Source organism: Liolophura sinensis, chromosome 7 (genome assembly GCF_032854445.1).
Source record: "Liolophura sinensis isolate JHLJ2023 chromosome 7, CUHK_Ljap_v2, whole genome shotgun sequence".
Lineage (NCBI taxonomy): Eukaryota > Metazoa > Mollusca > Polyplacophora > Chitonida > Chitonidae > Liolophura > Liolophura sinensis.
In genome coordinates, this window is record NC_088301.1 from 10,480,937 (window position 1) to 10,504,983 (window position 24,047).

At 38.5% G+C, this 24,047-nt stretch overlaps 2 protein-coding genes across 5 annotated transcripts in view; one reads left to right on the plus strand and one right to left on the minus strand.

Moving 5' to 3' along the window:
* LOC135470078 (tyrosine-protein kinase SYK-like) overlaps window positions 1-3,911 on the plus strand; it is a 28,360-nt gene extending 24,449 nt beyond the window's left edge. For all 4 annotated transcript variants that reach the window (XM_064748817.1, XM_064748818.1, XM_064748819.1 and 1 more), the window contains 3 exons: window positions 904-1,044; window positions 1,705-1,817; window positions 2,952-3,911. In XM_064748817.1, coding sequence (XP_064604887.1) covers window positions 904-1,044; window positions 1,705-1,817; window positions 2,952-3,057 — 360 coding nt within the window. In that variant the 3' untranslated portion in view covers window positions 3,058-3,911. The remainder of the gene's footprint in view (window positions 1-903; window positions 1,045-1,704; window positions 1,818-2,951) is intronic.
* Window positions 3,912-13,863: 9,952 nt separating this feature from the next.
* The window catches only part of LOC135471853 (nuclear factor 1 X-type-like), a 49,597-nt gene continuing 39,413 nt past the window's right edge, over window positions 13,864-24,047 (minus strand). Inside the window, 1 exon segment of the mRNA XM_064751254.1 lies at window positions 13,864-22,471. Within this exon segment, the coding sequence (XP_064607324.1) occupies window positions 22,290-22,471 (182 nt within the window). The 3' untranslated portion in view covers window positions 13,864-22,289.

A 24,047-nucleotide genomic window follows, 5' to 3' on the forward strand; every position in this document is an offset into this window, starting at 1 on the left:
TGTCACCTTAGTGAAAACCTACACACGGCTGATGGATCCAAGTAGTGAGCTACATGTGGTGTCACCTTAGTGAAAACCTACACACTGCTGAAGGATCCAAGTAGTGAGCTACATGTGGTGTCACCTTAGTGAAAACCTACACACTGCTGATGGATCCAAGTAGTGAGCTACATGTAGTGTCACCTTAGTGAAAACCTACACACTGCTGAAGGATCCAAGTAGTGAGCTACATGTAGTGTCACCTTAGTGAAAACCTACACACTGCTGATGGATCCAAGTAGTGAGCTACATGTAGTGTCACCTTAGTGAAAACCTACACACTGCTGAAGGATCCAAGTAGTGAGCTACATGTGGTGTCACTTTACCGAAAACCTCTGCTAAAGGCGTGCTAGTTGTGAGCTAGCACTACACTTCTGAGAACCTAGACATTTGCTAAAGACGTGCTAGTTGTGAGCTATCACCACACTACTGAGAACCTAGATCTGTGAGCTAGCACCACACTTCTGAGAAGCTAGATAAAAGTGCACAAGTACTGAGCTAGTTAACGCTACTGAGAACCTAGACACCTGTTACAGATGTGTTAGGGCCATTTTGTGGATTCTCTCTGCTCTCACTGTTCATGAGACCTTGTGGGCAATCTAAGCACGTGACATCACTGTCTTCCAGGCTATTCTCACAATGTTACTTTTGTTCAAGACAGCTTTTCTTTCAACAGTTCTAATGTGCATATCTGTATGTCACAAATGGGGAAGTTTAATCACTGAGTTAATTGGCCATAGGCATTGCTTTGGGCTCTTGGGTTCCCTCTTTCATTAAACTAACCATCATCGTATAAGTGAAACATGGCATTAACCAACAAGCACATAGATAAATATATAAATCTCGTATGGTGTTGTTGTGCAGGCTAACTGTGCTGGGAAGTGGCCACTGAAGTGGTACGCTCCCGAGTGCATTCAGTACTTCAAGTTTGACTCCAAGTCGGATGTGTGGAGTTACGGAGTCACCTTATGGGAGGTGTTGTCCTACGGAGAGAAACCCTATAGGGTGAGTAGCTTTGCCCAGTTCAGGGGTAAATGTGGGCATTTTTTTTTATGCAGTCATAAATTGCTGCCCAAATTAGAGCTACAGACAAAAAAAAACCCAGTTATTAAGAAGAAATTTTAAAAATATGTATATTTTGATTTGTTTATAAAATAATGAGATAATATTATGTTACTTCCGAGTCAATCAGTATCCTTGTTATTAAGTTGCATTTTAGCCTGATATAAAATATAGTTCCATAATTTCTCAATTTTGATCCTGTAGATGTAGCTGTTGCCAGTGGTGATCTTGTAAGATCTAAGTGATTCCCATTAATTTTTGATGGTCAGTAGGTATTGTAAGATCTAAGTGATTCCCATTAATTTTTGATGGTCAGTAGGTATTGGTATCCAGGTTAACATCAGGACTTTCCTATACCAGCAGCTGTGATGCATACGTTTTAACAGTGTCAAAGGGTGCCTCATTTCAAACTGTCGTCAGGAAAACTTGCAACCTTTATGTTGTACATCAAAAAAGGCTGGTTGGTAGAAGGAAAGACTTCATACCCTAAAACATGGAGGACAACAATCCCTAAATGATAAAGATAATTGACCATTTTTTATGTATATTGGATTTTTTTTATGGCAAAGTGAATATAACCATTTTGTTTTTTGTTTTTTTCAGAAAATGAATGGTCAGCAGATGTTGACATATATCCACTCTGGGCGACGGTTACCCCAGCCTCAGGCGTGTGATGAAGAAACTTACGGCGTAATGCTCAAGTGTTGGCAGGAGGAGTAAGTGGCACGCTCAACATTACATGGGCACAAATCTGAGCCCTCAGATTCAAGTGTGGAAATTACCTGTAAAAGGAGTGAAAACGTGGAAGTGGTGTAAACTTCATATGGAAGTCTGTCAAAAGCTATTTGTAAAATATTCATGAATGAAGGAATGGGGGCCTCCGTGGCTCAGTCAGTTAGCACGCTAGCGCAACGTAATGACCCAGGTGCCTCTCATCAGCACGGTCACTGTGAGTTCAAGTCCAGCTCATGCTGGCTTCCTCTCTATGGCAGACCATGGGAAGATCTTCCAGTAACCTGCGGATGGTCATGGGTTCCCCCAGGCTCTGCCTAGTTTCATCCCACCGTAAAGCTGGACGCCGTCGTATAGGTCAAATATTCTTGAGTACGGCATAAAACACCAATCTAAAATAAATAAATAAATGGATGAATGAATAGAACTTTTACATAGAGATGGTAACTCTGCCCAGTTGTACAATTTGCTGTTCCCAGAGGCTGTGTATACCTCAAGACATGGACAAGTAGAAACAGTATATACAATTTTATTGGTTGAAACATGATGACAACAGTAAACAAAACATCACTACATACTTTGTGTACATCAATTGAAATCATAAATAGATAGGCATACATAAATTTAGCGGTTGAAATCGTTTTTCAATTATGGTGACCTAAAAGCAGAGTGATGGTCTGTCCTGATTATTCTTTAAGTAGAAAATGGACATTTGTATTTCTTGCATGCTGGGTATTTGGAACCAATTCTTGGTATAGCTGAATGCATAGATATTCCCTAAATGAACATGTAATTCATTTTGCATAAATTTATTTGAGTGGAAATTAGATGTTCTTAGCCAAACACATACACTGTATCTGAATGATGACAATAAGTATCAAATGATATAAGTATAAGTAAAATTCCGGCTTAACATATATCTTATGAGAAAAGACCAACCTGGAGCACAAATGAAGTTTGCTGACTTCAGGTATGTATCCCATGCTTATATAGAACATTTTCTTTTGCATGAATATGTCGGCAAGTAACTTTGTGTAAATGTCTACCTTATGATCCCCTGAACTATCCAAATTGTGTTTACCATCAATAAATGATCTGTTTTCATTTTGTCTTTTCAGCAAAGCGGCACGTCCTTCCTTTTCTGAGTTGGTCCCGATGATGAAGAACTTACACGAAAAGCACAAACTGACCCAGGCCTCTGGGATAGGTATTGATTTAGTGTGACGCGAATTGCGACAGATTGCAGCAATGCGACAGAAGTGGGGAGTTTCTCTTTTAGCAAGACAGGTGTGATGACAGCGTTACATGTGATGTGCCTGGGACAAACAGTGACAGGTGCGTGTTCATTACAAGAGATCTGAGAGACAAGAGCGGGATAATGTGTCAAGGAGCATAGCTTCTCAAGGTGATCAGGTCACGTCGTCACAGTGGTTATCGTTTGTGTACCTCTGTATACACCGTGCTTAGGATTTGTGTCAGCAGCTGCTCATCACTGTAATAGAGCAACACTGTGCTGACTTCATGACTGAGAGGATCTCATCACACAACGCACCCCCCCTCCCCCCCACCTTTGATCCCGTCACTTAGGATCACCGTGGTTAGAATCTCGTCACGCTGTCATTATCGTCGTAGTGTAACGCCCTCTCTTCTGCCAGAGTGGTACAGATCCTGTTGTGACAGCCATGGTATTGTAATACAACGTCATGCTGACAGCGCCCTGACCAGTCACAGTATACCGTCAGGAGTGGCTGTGACCATGGCAACTGTCACACGTGTCATCGTCACAACACTGTTACTGTCATGGAATCATTCGGCAGTGAGTGTGCTGTGTTTAAATGCAGGGGGGAATAATGTTCACAAAGGTCAGAGGTCAACTGTACAGACTAATACAAGGTGCACTACGCATAATAGATGTAAACATTGTTTTATATTAATTTTAATTCAAGTATCTGTGTTACTTCCAGATTTTAAGTTTTATTTTATATTTTGTACATAATTTATCGTTGTTTACTGCAAAAGTGGAATTATTTTGGCTTGATGAGTGACCTGACTTTTATCTGATTTACAGCAGAGAGTGCTATATAAATACATTGTATACATACGTACATATAGATATAAATATAAATATAAACATATATATATATATATATATATATATATATATATATATATATATATATATATATAGGTATCCGTTAGAGTGTGTGGTCTCAGTAGTGCCTGACCCTTGGTATTTGACATCTCTAGGCCTGTAGTAGTCTGTATAGAACTGCCTTCCTCTGGGAAATCCATAAGTATCCTACATCTCTGTAGTTGACCAGGAGCTACCAAATTTTTGTGTCATTGCCATAAACTTGTAACTGTATATGTGCTGCATAGTGGCTGCATGTACAGGCATTATTACGATCAAACTGCACTTGATTATCTCCCTTGTCTTTGCTCTCCAATGTTTTATTGGTTCAATAATTATGGCCATCCACATCACCAAAACCAGTTCCATACATGTACCTGTATTTGTAATAGACAAACCATTGTTGATGTATCATCCTTCCCACATCATCACCTTGACCATGCCCAGCCTTTTTTCTTCATATTACCACTGGAATGACGGGAATTAGTTTGAGTGAATCAGTTCAATTATAGTTTCATTCATCATGTACTCTCGTTTAATGATGGAGAACTTACATGTATAGCGATCGCTTTTTCTCTCCGTCCGCTCAAATTTATGCGGAGCATATCTCAGCAGTTATTAGGCATACTATTCTTAAATCACACAAATTGTGCAAATGAGGTTATTTTTTCACATTTGGATCTTTTTTAGGAATTGTCTGCCCTTGCGCATATTTTCCAGGCCATTGATATTTCAGAGAAAAATTGTGCAAGCCATACCTCAGCTATTATTTGGGATGGGATTCTTGAAGTCAAATGACCTGCAGTTGAGCACCGTTTAGAAACTTTTTCACATTTTCATCGCTTGCAGGAGTTGTCTGCCCTTGTGCTTATTTTGTGGTGCATATTGATTAGCTAATTTGTGCTTGCACTTTCCTATACGTCAGAATATACGTGTATATATATATATATATATATATATATATATATATATCGGGTATCTCGCCCTGATATGGCATACAGTTAGGCTTCTCCACAGGACCCTCTGTGGCTGAGTGGTCTAAGGCGCTTGCCTGATGTTTTCTCTAGCCTCCCACTAATGAGGTTAAAACTAGAATCCAGCTCATGCTGTATTCTCCCTGGTTTTAATTGGGTAAACTTGTGTCAGTGAAGCTTGCCGAGGAATGGGGGTTCCCTACAGGCTGTCAAGCTTTCTCACAACATAATTTACAGTCTGCAGTCATATTAGCTGATTATTACCCAAGCTAGCAATCAACCAACCACATATGAGAATCTGATACATATATTTATTATTTATTTGATTGGTGTTTTATGCCGTACTCAAGAATATTTCACTTATATGACGACGGCCAGCATTATGGTGGGTGGAAACCGAACAGAGCCCGGGGGAAACCCACAATCATCTGCAGGTTGCTGACAAACCTTCCCACTCTGATACATATAGGATCTTAAGTGGACTGTTTGGTGTCAAAGTTTAACTTGTAAGTTTCTGGAACTGACACAAAGTGTGCAGAATGATCTGAAGTGACGAACATGTATAAGTGTATCGCATCTATTCTCAGGCGTTTGCCCATGTTATTGAATCCACACCTCTGCAAAGTACATGTATGTCTTTTTTGTTGTTGTTGTGTTTTTTTTTTTCTTTGCGTCTTATTCAGGTGGCGTATTTACACACAAGTACATTCGATTTCTTAAAAATATATCAATTCTGTGCAATGGCTGAGTGTGCTATATTTGTATTTTTCTGAAGGGGAGGGGGGACATACATCTTTGCAAGCTCTGCACACACTTTATATCCCATAGATTTGTCTCCCTGAAATCTTGATCCCGGTTTGGTTTTGTTAGTGTGCCTACATTCCATTTTCTACAGTGTTCACTGTCCTCACTTCTGTTAGTTAATTTCTGTTTTGCGTTTGTTAGTGTTCCTCCGTTTCCATTCTCCATCATCCTTTGGCTCTGTTACAGGCTTTCTCAACAATTCTAGATTGGCAATATTTAACCAAAGGTTCCAACTTTTTACCCAAAATATTTTCTGTAAAATTGATGGGCAAAATTGAAAAAAGTTTTCTTAATTTTACACAACCATTGCTGTCATTTCATCCATTGATATTGTTTCCAATATCTGTGTTTTCTAGCATTTTGACCAACCCATAATTATTTCAGTGCAACCTGGGAATTATTGAAGTCTGGCTTGGTGTTACCATTACCATACAAATCACCCCGGAGTTACCATTATCATTACCACACACATGAGCCTGGTGTCACCATTACCACACACATGAGCCTGGTGTTACCATTGCCACTCAAATGAGCCTGGTGTTATCATTACCGCACACATGAGCCTGGTGTTACCATTACCACACACATGAGCCTGGCGTTACCATTACCACACACGAGCCTCGTGCTACCATTAACACACAAACGAGCTTCGTGTTACCATTACCACACACATGAACCTCATGCTACCATTACCACACAAATGAGCCTGGTGTTACCATTACCACACATATCGACTTGGCGTTACCATTACCATACAAATAAGCCTCATGTTGCCATTACCATACACATCGGCTTGGTCTTACCATTACCACACAAATGAGCCTGGCGTTACCATTACCACACACACATGAGCCACATGTTACCATTACCACACACACAAGCCTCGTGTTCCCATTACCACACACATGAGCCTCGTGATACCATTACCACACACAAGAGCCTGGCGTTACCATTACCATACACAGCAGCTTGGTGTTACCATTACCACACATGAGCCTGGTGTTACCATTACCACACATGAGCCTGGTGTTACCATTAACATACAAATGAGCCTAGTGTTACCATTACCGTACACATCGGTTTGTTGTTACATTGGAGTTTCGTGTTTATTCAGGTGTTCACACGTTCTTTTTGCAAGATAAAGCTTTAGCTATACACATATAACAGCAGGGCTGCAATGTACCAAAACTTAGCTGCAATTTTCTGTACTGAAATAAGTGAAGACCATTGAATACACCTGCTCTAATGAGAATCAAATTTGTGTTTTCTATTATTTTTCTTGTAGTATACACACGAAATGTTTCATGTTGCAGGGATACTTTTCATATTTACTCTTTTATCAAATGAGACATTTTGCTTATTGTTTCAAAAATAAAACGCAACTGATAATGTTGGCAAATTTTATGACATCTACATGTAGTTGTATTGAGTGAATGTGATCATCTGCCGACTAGGCCCAATATCCTGGTTGTCATACAGAAGAGAGCACACTTTAGTTTAAATGTGGAATTCAATTCAGTATGATGCTCAACGTTCAGTCAAGTAGCCTAGGTGTTGTTTAGTAAAAGAAACAAACTGTTAAAACCATCTCGTATGACAATGCCTTTTAGCACCTTTTCTCAGAGCAGTATTTCCCTAATTGATCATAGACCCCTTAATTACTCCTGTGATACTATACCCCAGTAATACCAGATCTCAGTAATACCAGACCCCAGTAATACCAGATCACAGTAATACTAGACCCCAGTAATACAAGAACCCAATAATACTGAACACAAGTAATATTAAACTCTTTTAATACTAGATTCCTGTAACACTAGACCCACTGAGCATGACCTGTCATTCTCATAAGCAATACCCTCAAGTTGCAAGATAACCCATGTCCCTATATGTGAGATAGGCTGTGTTTCTTGATGTGGGATGGGCTGTGTTTCTTGATGTGAGATAGGCTGTGTTTCTTGATGTGAGATAGGATGTTTCTTGATGTGAGATAGGCTTTGTTTCTTGATGTGGGATGGGCCGTGTTTCTTGATGTGAGACAGGCTTTGTTTCTTGATATGAGATAGGCTTTGTTTCTTGATGTGAGATAGGCTGTGTTTCTTGATGTGGGATGGGCTCTGCTTGTTGATGCAAGATAGGTTATTTCTTGGTGCGAGATTCAATGTCCAGAGGGTCAGTGTGTCTTATATTCCTTTCAATATTTTAAACATTGACATTTTAAGCACATATCTTAAACATCTCCAGCCAACCAATCTCAGATCTACGATGATGATAAACTTGATATGATTCGTCCAGGTTGTTCTGATAACGGCAAATTTCCATATAAACTTAAGCAGCATTGGAGTTATATTTTACACCAATTGACAGGTTCATTCATATGTCCTGTTACATTCACCCAAAAAAGATTCAGGCAGGATGCTAAGACCACTTAAAAAATTCACTTATTTTATCATTGGTCAGTTTAAAGTGTGAAACAAACTCATTTTGATGATGTTTATATTTCCTCCATGTGACAGGAAGGATAGGCCTAGAATAGCTAAATAGGGTGTGGATAAAAAGGAATACATGTAACACATGGGTGTGGATAAAAAGGAATACATGTAACACATGGGTGTGGATAAAAAGGAATACATGTAACACATGGGTGTGGATAAAAAGGAATACATGTAGTACATGGAGTGGATAAAAAGGAATACATGTAACACATGGGTGTGGATAAAAAGGAATACATGTAGTACATGGAGTGGATAAAAAGGAATACATGTAACACATGGGTGTGGATAAAAAGGAATACATGTAGTACATGGAGTGGATGAAAAGGATTACATGTAGCACATGGGTGTGGATAAAAAGGATTACATGTAACACATTGGTGAGGATAAAAAGGAATACATGTAGTACATGGGTGAGGATAAAAAGGAATACTTGTAACACATGGGTGTGGATAAAAGGAATACATGTAACACATGGGTGTGGATAAAAAGGAATACATGTAGCACATTGGTGAGGATAAAAAGGAATAAATGTAGCACATTGGTGAGGATAAAAAGGAATAAATGTAGCACATGGGTGAGGATAAAAAGGAATACATGTAGCGCATTGGTGTGGATAAAAAGGAATACATGTAACACATGGGTGTGGATAAAAAGGAATACATGTAGCACATGGGTGTGGATTAAAAGGAATACATGTAGCACATGGGTGAGGATAAAAAGGAATACATGTAGCACATGGGTGTGGATAAAAAGGATTACATGTAACATGGGTGAGGATAAAAAGGAATACGTGTAGTACATGGAGTGGATGAAAAGGAATACATGTAGCACATGGGTGTGGATAAAAGGAATACATGTAGCACATGGGTGTGGATAAAAAGGAATAAATGTAGCACATGGGTGGGGATAAAAAGGAATAAATGTACATGAGTGAAGATAAAAAGGAATACATGTAGCACATGGGTGTGGATAAAAAGGAATACATGTAGAACATGGGTGTGGATAAAAAGGAATACATGTAGCACATGGGTGAAGATAAAAAGGAATACATGTAGCACCTGTGTGAGGATAAAAAGGAATACATGTAGTACATGGAGTGGATAAAAAAGAATAAATGTAGTACACAGTGTGCGTGGATATGAATAAGGCATTGCTAAATGAATAGCGAGGGGCAGTGGTTTACTCTGTTAAGTTTGGTTTCCCTTACCCATTAATATTACAGGAGTCCCCTTCAAATAAGCAATGAATTGAGTGCGGCATTAAAATTGATCAAATAATAAATCAAATAAATCTGAAGGGAGGTGTTGCAATCAGATGAGAATCTTACTTGATGGTATCAGAAAGAGAGGATTGATTTGTACCAGTGAAAGAAAATGTCATTTTTACGTAGTGTAATTATTACATTTTGATGCACATGTATTTGGGAAGTAGGCATAAAGGTCAGCAATGGTGTTGGGTTTTATTTTTTTTTTCAAAGAACACAAAACAGTCCAACTGGTGTGGAAAAGGTATTCGCTGTATGGCATATAGTAAAGGGCAAGGCAAAGGGTGCTCATGGCACAATTTTAGAATGATGGTTTTGCACAAAGTAGCCTGTAATTGAGCAGATACCAAGGTGTGAAGTAAACAGTTCAGCAGATTAAGTTGTTATGATCTTGTAATTTCATGAAGGATGTGTCTGTACATAAAACATAGAGCAGCACACTGGAAGCAGTTGAGCAAAACAACAAATATTATCATGCAGCAATGAAGTTTTCTTTTTTTTTTCTGTTAATTGTTGTTGTATTATGTAATTCATCTTCTTGTAAATACTTCCTGATTCATCCTCCTTCATCTTCTTTTTTTTTGTTTTTTTTTTTCGTTTTTCCTACTTTTGTCTCATTCTAGAGAGTGATTGCTCGAGATAATGCTACTTTGCTCATTTGCCCATCTTAAATATTAAAGATGTCAAATGCGTTTGAGAACATGATACACTCATAGTAGTATAACCAGTGCTGTTTAGATTTGTGCGAGTAATTACATTCCTTAGTTGTACATTCCATATATCCTTAGTTGTACATTCCATATATCCTATCTGTCCCAACGTTGTGCAATAGAGAGATGTGAGGTGGAGAACACATCCAGAAACATACCCCGGTTTATAAGACATCTATATTCTCACTAACTTAAATTACATTATGCAGAAACACTTAAGTACAGCTTTGTCATTATTGTACTATGTTTATATTCTTATCATTATAGCGAACATTCCATATTTGTAATAGGATGACCTAAACTCTTTGTTCTTAGTTGGAAAGAGCCAGCTTGTGTGAAACCTAGCAAGTTGATCTGTCTCTTTGAAACATTTGGCATATATTCTGTCCCACAGAGAAAGAATGCTGTGTAAGGCATCCATTCCAAGAAAAAAAGTTTCTTCAATCAATCTTTTGAGGTTTTACATAAAAGAACCATTTACTGGAAGGCAAAGGCTTCACCCCATTGTCATCAGCAAGAATTTAGTGGTGTTTTCATGAAAGAAATCACTTGTGTTCATGTAGACATTGATACCATGACAAGGTCACTCGTTCAATATTTGATATACTGTAGCTAAGATAACTGCTCTAGATTTGCAGGTTATATTCTTTAACTGCTGAAGACTTCATGACGAATGCTTTACAAAAGATGAACAGTTCCATGACTTTTTTTTTAATGCTGGACAAATTTTAGACATTTTCTGTGAATTAAAAGTGAAAACTCGTACTGTTTTAGTATTATTGTAAATGTTATTAGTTTTATCATCATGAAGGCATTCACCCCCAGTTGCTCCAGGCCATTCAACTAAAACTGAACTGTTTATAAATGACAATGGACAAAGACTAAACTTACAATTTTTTATTATTATTATTTATTTAAGTGTATATTCTCTGTTGTGACACCAGCTAAATTGTTCTTACGCCTTTGGATTGGTTGGAACAGATATGTTTTCTGTTCAACTGTACAGTGACATGTAATTTTAATTAGGTAATTAGTGACACATCAGTGCTGTTTTTCTCATTGGATCAGTGACCATCAAGTCCACAAAGCCCTTGGTGTTTCCCCATTAAATTGTGGCTGCACAGGATCTAAACTGCTTTAAAGACACCTTGTTGGCGAGGTCTCAAATTGAGATGGTCCCTAGATCTGGCATCCTGTCACCTGATGTTAATTTGAGATGGTCCCTCATTCCATGTCTTGATGTATTTAAAGTCATTGTACTGTTATAAGTCGGACGCCGTTGGAACTACCTTAGATATATATATATATATATGTCGCGCAAGCATCCTGTGGGCGAGTAACCAAATAGACTTGTGATACAGTTGTCATGGTAACCATGAAGGTTACATGGTTACCATCTAGCTCCCTTCACTCAGCTTCATGTTGGCTCAATCTTCTTTCTTTCAAGTGCTATAGAAACTATAAACTTTGTTCACATTTTTGTGGATGTTTTTACTTTTTCAATAAATGATCAAAATGATCTTCAGTTCAATAAATTCTTCCTAATGTAAAACCTTTTTACTTCGTTTTTGTCAATTTTTTCGCTTTCTTCACTGACAGTTGTAGCAGGACAATGGGCCCCATCAAATACTCCCAGTGGAAATGTGTAGCAATACCACTGTCACAAACCTGCTTCAATTCTATTGGTTCTTTAAAACTATAAACACATTGCTTTGCTTTCTGGGGCTATAACTAAACACTTCAACAAGAAAAGGGAAATGCTGAAATAAATGGGGTATCTTTTTTCATATAATGGCATCTCGGTCCATTCCCATCTGGATTGACTATTATTCTCAGGTGACACATGGGTACAACCAGTTTGGTCAGAAATCATAAAAAGCAGGAATCAATACTACACTACAAAGCTTGCATTTAAACATGACTAACTTACTTATCTTGCTTCATTCTGCTCTTAGAAAGTTGGGTTGAGGTTTGTTTGAAAGGTAGGTGCAAGTTTCAGCACCAAAGTAATATTTTAGGACCTTATTTGCCTGTAAAAATGTACCCTATTGGGCGAAATTTAAAGGAATGTTAAAGTTTCATCCACACTGGATTTCCAAAGTTTTGTGAAAGCGACCAATAAGCTGGCTCTGTACCAGAAAATGGAGAGACTATTGACAAAGAACCAATCAACCACTGACTGGGACCTTAACGTCTTTATTCCTGATGATTTACTCCAAATACTTGATAAAAAGTAAACTCCGGATACCCCAGATAAAAAGGTTTCCACTAGACTCTTCAGTTTCCTCCAGGCACCCAGGTTTCCACCAGCCTCTGCAGCCTCCTTCATTTACACAAGTTTCCTCCAGGCACACAAGTTTCTCCCAGGTATACAGGTTTCCTGCAGGCACCCAAGTTTCCACCAGGCTCTGCAGTCTCCTCCAGGTACACAGGTTTCTTCCAGGTGCTGCAGTGTCCTCCCATCTTTTGACCAAGCAGTACAAAGTGCAAATGTGTGTACATGTATATCACTAAATGAATTACCAGTCATGCCAAGAAGCAGTAAAGGCCATTGATAGATATCACTCACTTGGCTGGGAATAGCCATCACACATTGCAGGTGTTCACAGGCATGCTTTGAACACACGTATTTCTTGGGAGAATTTACAGTATACTGATTACACGGAGTCATTTATTTCATTGGCTGTTGTTTATTATGCCTTTCCCAAGAATTTTTCACTGCTGAGTACCCTTTTTCTTCAATCTTTTCACATGTTCCCCTGATATTGTTTTAAGGCCATTCTGAGGATATTTCTCCCTCTGGATTAAAAACATGATGCTTTCTGTGAAGCCCTGATGTTGGCAAACCAACCAAAACACGAATTCTCACCATTATCGAAACATTAAAGTAGATACATTCCATGTAAAGTTGCCCCCAAACATGCAGAAAGTTTGGAGAAATGGGGTATGCCCTAAGGTTGTCTGATTCCAAGAGTTTTACCATTCTGTAATTGGTGTTTTGAAATTTGTCTGAAAGATAGGATACCATAATGGAAAAATGTAATTTTCAGCACAAAAAGTAATCCTCAATTGTTTTTGCTTTTGCAGGGAGGGGGGGGGGGGATAAATTTTTGTGTTGAATACAATATACAACAAACAGTGGTTATGTAATCTGGGAAGAGAAATCTGTGGGTAACTATTGCCATTCCTTATTGATGTACTGGAACATGTATTGTAACCAGCAATCTACATCTATAGCTATAAGCTTGACATCTCACCTGAACCATTTAGCAAATGCTGAATTTGAGCCTGTGATCTGCTTAGAAAATCCTCAGCTGTAGAAAGAACACCATTTTTACAGCGAACTGAACCAGCAAGGGCTCCTACATGTACTGCAGTACTTGCACCGAGTTTAGCATTTTCCAAGTGACACATTTTGCTTGATCAGGTGTTGGCACCAAAAGTATCACTCTATATCCTTTATACCCTTCCGAGTTTGCAGGTGAGATACAGTTCTTGACAACCTAACTCATTTCTGCAGCTGTTAAAATCGATATTTACATATTCATCAGCGTTGAAAACTGCCTTTAATCAGGATAAATATATTATGTAGATTTCACACATATATTTTTCTGTCCTTCAGTCACAAACACAAAACAAAGTCATTTTGCACTTTTTTTTACATTTTATTAGCAACAACAAACAACACGTGTGGTATTTTTCTTAAAAATTTGTATCTGAGAAGACAAGGTTTGTAACAGCACCTAGCCATATTTCTCACTACAAAAAATAACTCTAGGTTAAAATCAACTGACTTCTGGACTGTATTGCCATGGCGATCCGATATTGGTTAAATAAGTCGCATGTGCAAAACAATCTAGAACCTTTTTATCCGCTAACAATTTCAACCCTTCCTAGCATTCCTGATCCATTCCCAGTCTATGAAATACTGATCAAAACTAATTGCCCTGAAATCAGTGACAATAGTTACTTCATCTGACACAATTTCTTCTGAAGTCAAAAACGTTTTACCTGTAATTAACACTCTCACAGTTGATAAAAGAAACTATGCCCCCCACCCCTCCTCTTTCAACCACCTTTACACTGAAATTAGAATTTGTTAAATTCATTTGAAAACATTCTACATTTCATTCAAATGGAGATCAGGCTCTATAAATAAAAATCAGTGCTTAGTTCAATGAATTAAGAAATAGTGTAATATTAAAAACTAATAAATGTGCAGAAGGAGGAAGGGTTGATGACATTCTAAAGGGAGACTTTGTACTGGCTCCAGATGAAACTAATCCAGAAACAAAGTGTGTTTCATACTGCCGCTACATACTAGGATTTGTATTACTAAGGGTGAGCTGAAAATAATGACAGGAAAGAAACTTATGTAAAAAAAAATTTTATATTACATCCCTCAGTAAATGGTATAAAACCTCAAAAAAAAAAATATACAAACATGTACAAAATGAAATTTGTTGTCTGTTGCGGTATACCTGCCATCTTCCCAAAGTTTCATTTAATTCCCACGTGGGGTTTAAGATACATTCTATACATGATATAACATAACAAAGACGGCCGAGACAGTACAATAGTAACACCTGGCCCGTCCAATCACAGATTTTCCTACCCAGTCAGTAACAATGGCATTCCAGCCACCAGATCCAACAAAACAATAACATACGCCTCATCATTTCCTACATGAGTTGATTGTGAGACATTACATAACCATCAAATCAGAATTTGGCAGATCCCAGACTGATCCAACAAATTGGAGATCAAAGGCCACTTCCACAACCTTCATAAGTCAACTTTCCTTCACTTAATTTTCATAAATTTTGTTGTCTTGTTTATCATGCCATAAAGCGACATAATTTATTAGGAAATCAAGTGAAAAAAATTGCGAGAAATCTTGTGAAAGAGGCCCCAATCTCACTAAAGTCTTATCTAGCTGACAGTTTTTACACTGACTTATCGTTATTGAGCTCCTCCTGAAGGAGCCTTTCCCTCCCAAGTAGCCCTTGACATCTTTTTGGATGGAGAGGTCAAACTTTAGTATCCATCAAAGGCAAGATACCAACGAGAGAAAGACCTGATATCCCCTTCCACAATACACCAGCTGGAATCCAACAAGATTATCAGTTCTAACGGTACAGATATTTCGTCTAGTCTAGCAAGAGTCAGTTTAGGGAGTGGCTACTTGATGAGACTTCAGTGAAAATGATCAAAGACTATAGCCACCCCACAAACTTTGGGCCAAATGCAGCAGGAAATTTGGCCATTTGAACTACAGTAACAAACCAATAACAGTGAGGTAACCAAGGTCTCTTGGAAACCAAACTTATACCAGCCAATCACAATGATCGTATCATGCTGCCTTCCACAGTCCTCCAGTTCCAGGTGTTTTCAGAACCAGCCTATGACAGACTCTGTGCCCCCAATACATGCACAGTGGCTATTTCTGGTAAGTCTCTGATAAATGAAGAAACTCATCACTAAAACGTTAACTAAAGTCATCATATGAGGTAACCCAATGACACTACATGAACGATTTATATCAATCCATGACCAGAGTGAGTTATAAAAACAGTCAGAAGATATGGTAACCACTACCCAGTCAACTCCATTTCCAACCTGCCTGTCAACACAGAGAATACCATTACTGTACCTCTCTAGAGAGACAATAAATTAACATCTAGACGAACACAGTCCACCTGGCTATATACACTCTACATGCGTCCATGGGGACCTTGCTTATCCCCCCACCCCACTAATGCTCAACCCTTGCAAGGCGCTAAGCCCTAAGCCCTCTAAAGCTCTCTTGTCATGCCAACAGCCTGTGTACAGCTTAAATAAACAAAAACCTCTGTAAGTTGATAGTAAGTCTACAGATGTACAAGTATATACAGATAAACGTAGGTCATTCAAAAGCATGACCGAAGACGAGACAGGTATGTGCTAATGGTCCTAAATGTACACGACAGAGAAGAATCAACCCATTTCACCCAAGATCCTAAAGGAACTGTTGCCAGATAGTTCAAGCCAACTTCACCAATATCCCACAGATCCAGATGTCGGTACTTCAAACAAATTTCGAACAAGAATCCAAGTCACCCATTTTCCAAACACTTCAAACATACTTCAACCATTGTAAAACTGGTGTCCAGACATCGTAAGCCAACAAGATACAAAGAAACTCTTTCCTAAGATCATCCTTACTCTGAGACCAGTTTCTCTGAGACCAGTTTCATATTACATGGAAATCCATTTTCTCTCAACTTCATTCAGAAAGGCTGTAGAGGTTGATCACATTGCAAGACAATGTGACTTGCAAGACAATGTGATTTAAAGGAAAAGTTTAGCAAAATTCATCAATACAGTTTTATTTAAGTTTGCCCAGTTAAAATAACCAGATGACTCTGTAGAGAGAATATTAACTGCCCTCTTTTATCTCAACTCCATACTGCTGAAGGCTGAACACTTAATCTACAACTAACAGTATCCTTGTTAGCAGAACAAGAAACTTTTTAGTTCCTCACTTAACCTGGAAATTCCGTTCTTCACCAATCCAATGATATTATGAAGTTACACAAGTATGCTAAACTACGACCTTGCTTATTGCAAAACTGCACGCTTATTAAGAAAGATTTCACACAAAAGTGGAATTTTCTGGACTTGCATAGATTTGTAGTTTTTGTAAGTGACATGTGCAACGCCAAACCGCCGATGGAACCACAGACTGAACAAAGCTTGTTGACTACAGGAAGATCTAGCAGCGTTATTCTTACACTGAAATACATGTAGAATTTGTAGTACGATTTGCATTCTAATACTTCAGTCAAATTTAAATAACATTACATTTCATTAAACTGCCCTAATTAACTTCATCAGATTTCCACACTTTTGAAAGACTTCATTTCATGTTAGTTTATCTTGACTTCAGTATTAATTATTTGGGCACTCTTATTTTATTTATCTGACATCATGTCAATTTGATAAAGAAAGTAACACCTCTATTCAAGACCAATACCGAATGAATCTGATTAGATAAGTTTTTACTCATCCAATCAAATTTCAAGGTCAGCTTGACCTTGCTTCCGAATTTAACACATATGTACTAAAGATTCTAAAAACAATATCGAAGTATGTCACAAGTTAGACACGAGGCAAGACGTAAAGCTTAACTGGAAGATATCCCTGTACAAATTTAATAACATTTCTTTTCCATTTTCTTTTTTACAAAAAACTGAGGTAGGTAATTCTGCGATTACAATCTGTTAAGCCATTTTCCTGTACACATGTTATAACATGAGAAAAAAACAAAAAAAAGTGACTGTTTATTTAGATAATAAGGCATTGAATAACAGGTGCTGTTCACTGAAAGCCACTGTCATATATCCAATACAGGCAAAGTCATCTGAGCATGCACACATTGGTTAAGGCAAAAACAAAATGGAAATGTAAGTTGAGAGATAGAGAGGGTGGGTGGGTGGGTGGGTGGAAAATGCCTCTCAGTTTTACAAGTGTTTTGATAGTGTTGCTAAGGCACCCATCTGCATCAGACTAGATATCTAACTACACATCAATCCTCTTTTCAGCCCACTGAAACTTTTCGTCCACATTGTTGATTGCTCTCAATCTACGGAGTCAAAACAGCAACAAGATTTGCATTCATCACATACTTTAAGAAGAACTTGAAGAGAACATGTTGATATATAAATTATCATCATCAAAGACAAAGATAACATAAATATTAGCCATTTCTACTTGAAGACTGGAAATCAGGGAACGATGTGCCATGTTGGTTTAAGAATCGACACATAAAGCTGTGCGCTTCGTAAATTGTCCCTCATTTAATTAAGAAAAAAAGACTTTCTAACACAGTGTCTTATCAAGACAGTCAGGGATGTATCTAAATATGTGAAACTCTGGCCTCAATCAGTACAGTCCTCAAAAACATTGCAGTAATTTTTGCACAGTACAATCGTCAACAATATTACAGTAATTCTCAGTGTAATTCCCAAAAACAATACTGTAATTCTTAACTAATCACCATCACAATCCTCTAGAACATTCATGCAATTCTTAACCAGTACTTGTAACTAATCGATTTAAGGTTGATAAACTATGGTAATTCAAGATTTCAGTTCAGTTAAGATTTTCACACATGTTAAAAAAAAAAAGTTTAAATGTTGAGAAAAGTATAGCAAAGAATCAAAAACCTTTTCTGGTGAAATTGCATGTTACATTGATTTATCCATTTCAGCAGGCAGAACGTGTTTACAAATCACCATTTTGTGTCGCTGTGTGTTACACAATACATTGAATGCAGCCTATGCACACAAACACACCCTAAGACATGTATAATGACATTGTCAGCGCTACATACCAAGCACTAACTTTATCACCCAAAATTGTTGTTCTAGAGGCATTTGTACAAAACATGTTATTCTTTTTTTAAATAAAACAGGTTATTTCAATATATCATCAAGATCAGATCTTGCAACAGCACGGATAAAACCAGTCTATAGAACGCTGTAATTCTAAACAAAGGCAACAATAAAAACCACAATAATCATACGTACGCAACAACAACGTTCTCCAAAAATACGCCATCTCTGTATTTTGGGGATTACTGCCGTGAACCAACATTGTGTGTCTCTAAATAAACAAAAACCATCATCGTTCACTGAAGATGAATAATATCTTCACTAAAATCATATTGTTAGTAGCAACAACAGAACAAATTACTACAAATGTCTACAATCTATTAAAGTCAGTTAGTTTCCTTCAGCTTTAAAGTTCCCTCACTCCCAACCCATTTCCCAACCCCTTCCCTCTGAATATCTGCAGTCCACATCCTCCATGTTATTTCTTCACGCATGGGTGAACCGATAATAATGAAGACTAATCAGTTGCAGAGTATGGGCCAATCAGTTTGTGAGTAGCTTCAGAGTATGGACCAAAGGCCTGCAGAGTGTGGGCCAAACAGCTGCAGAGTATGGACCAAAGAGCTTTTGAGTAGCTGCATAGTATGGGCCAAAGGCCTGCAGAGTGTGGGCCAAACAGCTGCAGAGTATGGACCAAAGAGCTTTTGAGTAGCTGCAGAGTATGGCCAAACAGCTTGTGAGTAGCTGCAGAGTATGGGCCAAACACCCCCACCTATTTTTCATCATATTACATACAGCTTTGGAATTAACTGTTTTCTGTTGTTGTTTTTTTTTTAAGAAAAAATTTGAATCAGGTAGTAAATTGGTATTTAATACATATGGGAGCTACATAGTAAGCAGTGGGCCCAACACAATGTATTTCCACATTTATGACACTGCTGATAAATCTGTTCACATGGATAAATTCCTGGGACATTAAGTTATTAAATACCAAATATTTTGGATCCTTTTTTTTCTATCTAAAGACCCCAACAACACAGCAGGGTATAATTTTTTCACTATGAGATTGACTCTTGGCTTCTTTGACTTTCCCACCCCCGACACCACCATCTTTCCCCCATTTCCCTTCCCTACCCTGTCTCCCTGAATCTGTCCCAGCTGTCCCACACTGTTATTAAATGTGAGTATAAAGAGGGCTCAAACAGGCCATCTTAGTTTACATTTATAACTTAACTCTCTGTACAATAAACAGGGATTACAATACGTATCTACGACCAAATGATAAGAATAAAATAATAATCATAGATTAATAAACGAGGAAGACAACAACAAAATATACACTGATATCACAGTTCTGCAATATGGAGAAAATAATACAAATAGTAAATAATTCAAAACTGAACCAGATAGTGACTTTCCTCTTCCCTACAACTCTAACCCCACACATACATGTACACACACATGGAAATTCTTCATAAAACAGGTTTGATTTTCATACAAAAAACAATGGCAAAAAAATTGCATAGATGGTTTGCCAAACTCAGGTGAAGATGGAACATGTTTAGCAGTTGAAGTACAGATGTACGACGAAGCACTAATGGCAATACAATAACAGGAACAAATACATGGGACAAGACATCACAAGTCCATACTAAAAGCAACTACCTAAACCATATTTAGCCTACTTTATCAATAATACTGCAGAGTGTCTACTGTTCTCTGCATGGCACGAGAGAGTCATACTAGCCTGTATATTAAGACTTGAGCCCTGTAATTATCTTTTTCAGGGTGGAATAAAATTTTCACTATCATAGTAATATAAATGTCTTACAATGAGACAAATTAAAAAAAAAAAAACCTTTAATACACTTTTGAACAACCAGTTCCAGTTCACAGGGATTAACAGTGCAAGAAGTACAATTGTGAAATGTCACCTGCAACACCTCCACCAACAATTTCCTGGTGAAACTAGCCTCTGATTATCAGGATAGACAACTTACTGAGGTTTCACAATTGATAGTATATGTGCTTACATGTCACTATTTGCACTCGTCAGATTTTTACAAAGAAACTGTAAAACCCAGAGAATGTTTAGCTTATTGCTGTTGTGGACTTATGCCATCATCAGGGACCAGAGTACAGAAGCAACATTAAGGACATGTAACATAACAACAAAAATACATCTTAACATAGCTACAAAGCAGTACTCTAGCATACCTCCCAGTAGCAAAGGTTTTCTCACCTGTACTGCTCTTCTGTATAGAAGGTGAATAAAATAAAAAAAACTTTGAACATGCTTAAAATTTGTTCTAAAACTGTTTGCATGAAAATATACAATGTATATTCACCAAGGCCGTCACAGATACCTACATAAGTTTTCTGATGAGTATGTTTCTATTAACCAACCACTCCACTCCAGTATATGGATGTTAGTCTCTGTTCTGCTGAGCTCCTGACCATTCAACTGCTAAACCTGCTCCGTCCACTAATTAACAACTGTGACATTTCTCATCAAGCCGGCTGTACACAGAAAGGGATAAACATAAAAAACAAACTGGTCAATAAACCCTAAAAGCACTCTAGCTGCCCACACAATCAGTCACCTTAGACTAGTACACATAAGATTAAAATAGAGAATAAATAGAGTGTAAACTGGAGCTTTGGCTCACTTCTCGTGTGAGGGCTCGCCGGGAGGATGCTCCTGCCTATGACATCACAGCTCGTGGCCAAGTTGTAGGCAGGCCTTGAACCTGGAAGAGAGTACGATAGGAACATTGCATAGCTATGCCAGTGTGCTAAATCAACACCTGTCTTGCCCTGTGGTTTAAGTCATATGCATATGTGTTACCAAATTCTGCATATAAAAAACTTACATTGGTAATGCAATACAAAAAAAAGGGGAAAAAAATGGTAGGCAGTTGGTAATCCACTTGCCTGGCCTGAAAGCACCTAACGCATTTTGCTACTGCAGCGTTTTGAAATACTGATTGTTTGCAGGAGTATACATAGGTATATACTGTGCATGTGTAAGGGACACTCCTAAGATTATGTACAGTCTTCATAATTTATGTCTGTACATAAGAGACAAGTTCACTAACTACACCAACATAAACATTAGTCATTAACAGTGTCATCCCACAGGCCCCAGGGATGCCGAGGAGGTGGGGGGAGGGGTGAGTCGACCACTACACAGTAGACATTAACACAACACTTCAAGCAACAAACATCTACAGGCTGGGGGAGGGAGAATGTGCAGGGTCAAAACAAAGGCCCTGAACTCTTACCGACATGGAAGATAACTCATGGTTGACTTTGGTACAAGGCGAATAACATTACTTAATATAACACAACTAATAATAAATATGGAATTTACAAACTGTTAAATAAGGTTAAGAAAGAATATAAGAAAAAAAAACACATGTTCAAATTCACTGTGAAGAGCGTTCTGTACAATAAGTCATATATTACTATCTATCTGTGTAGACTGCGGGTCAGATAAACTAGTGGTAACACGCCTACATACAGCAATAAAAACATCACAGTCAAGCTCCAGCACTTTATACAATTAACAGTCAATTGATGAGCTAATATCACCTCCCTCGAGGAGATCGGCCTGCCGACCTCCCTGAGTATGACCGGGCTCCAAAATCGGGTGATGTCCAGGTGCAGGTGCCCTGAGGGGCCCAGGTCTACGACTCTACCCTCAAGTCTGCTGGCCTTGACTGGAGGGTTTGTGGGGTGAGGTGTGACCTGTGTTGCTGCCCGCGCCCTGAGCTCCTGGGGGTGGGTGAGGAGCTGGGGGAGGGGGGTGGTGCTGAGAACCAGGCGGGGGAGGGTGGTGACTGGCATCCATCCCATCACCGCTCTGAACAGGGAAGAACCTCTCTACAACAGCAAACATCAGCAAGTGATTAATAACAATTCTCAGGCTAGACAAGAAAAAAAGACCACAGAATTAACACAATTCCTGCTGCTAGTTAAAAATATAAAATTCAGAAAAGACTAAAAATATGGCCCTTTAGAAAAGGACTGTACACTTGGAACGTAAAAATGATGGTATTTCCAGTCATCAGTCACCAGTATTACTGTATTAAGTACTGTTTTCTGTATAAAGTCAATGTGATAATGATACACTGCAAACTGTTTCACCACTGAATAAATTCAATGCTGGTACAAAGTCTACATCATCTCAGAGAATTCAGGGCCCACTTGCATGAATCCCTCTTAAGTATGTAACTACTACGGCAACCAGCACTGTAGGCATTATTTGATTGATTGGTGTTTTATGCCGTACTCAAGAATCTTTCACTGATACGACGGCAGCCAGCATTATGGTGGGTGGAAACCGTGCAGAGCCCAGTTGGAACCCACGGCCATCCACAGGTGGCTGGCAGACTTTCCCACGTACGGCGGGAGAGGAAGCCAGCATGAGCTGGACTTGAACTCACAGCGACCACATTGGTGAGAGACTCCTCGGTCATTATGCTGCGCTAGCGCGCTAACCAACTGAGCCACGGAGGCTCCCTGTAGGCATTACATCGCCATGGTAGTTATGACCTCTTAACTTTAAGGGGCTTCATGTAAGTGGGCCCTGGCACCATTCACAGAATGTTAGATTTTTCACCTGCTTCTGTTGTAGTGAGGTTTGCAACTTCAACTTGCTCATACAAGTATTGTATAAACAGTATATCAATAACATGACAAAACTACATGTGCATACACTAATTCTTTCAACCACCACTGTGAAAAATATTTTGAAACATTCTGCGAGATCTAGTGGTGTAGAGAAATAATCTGCACAGTTTTATGAAGCTTGCACCTTCAGTGACACAAATAAACCATTTCTGGTGTTATGCTCATAATAAATGTATGCATAAATTCCAATGAAAAAAAGTGCTTTACAGGTCCAAAAAGATTTACAGTAAATAGTTTTGATGCTGCTTTAATTAAACGATCATGTACAGACACATCAGACTTGACACCCAAATCATCCAAAACCAGTTATACTGGCACCAGATCAACTCCCAGGACTTTTTCCCTAAATGCTTCTACCATGAGCAGAAGACACAAGCATCTAGCCCATATCAGGAATATACTCCCAGATCACTTACAACCACACTAAGACAATTTTACAGACTGACCCCTTTTTCAATCTTCCGAGCCAGAAACTCAGTATCAAGTAAGAGTCAAGTACAACTGTAGACTTTAAAGGGATACAGAATTGATTCTGATTAGCTGATCTGAGAGATAGGCAAGATACAGGTATGCCTTGCCTACGCTGAATTTTAAGTATGGTACATTTTATTCAAGCATGACCAAGGCTTCAAGATTTAACCCAGGGAACTCTATCTCCACTCAGCCCATGAGCAAATAATTCTGTTTCCTTTCAAAACTAAGTATGGTACATTTATTCAAGCATGACCAAGGCTTCAAGATTTAACCCAGGGAACTCTATCTCCAC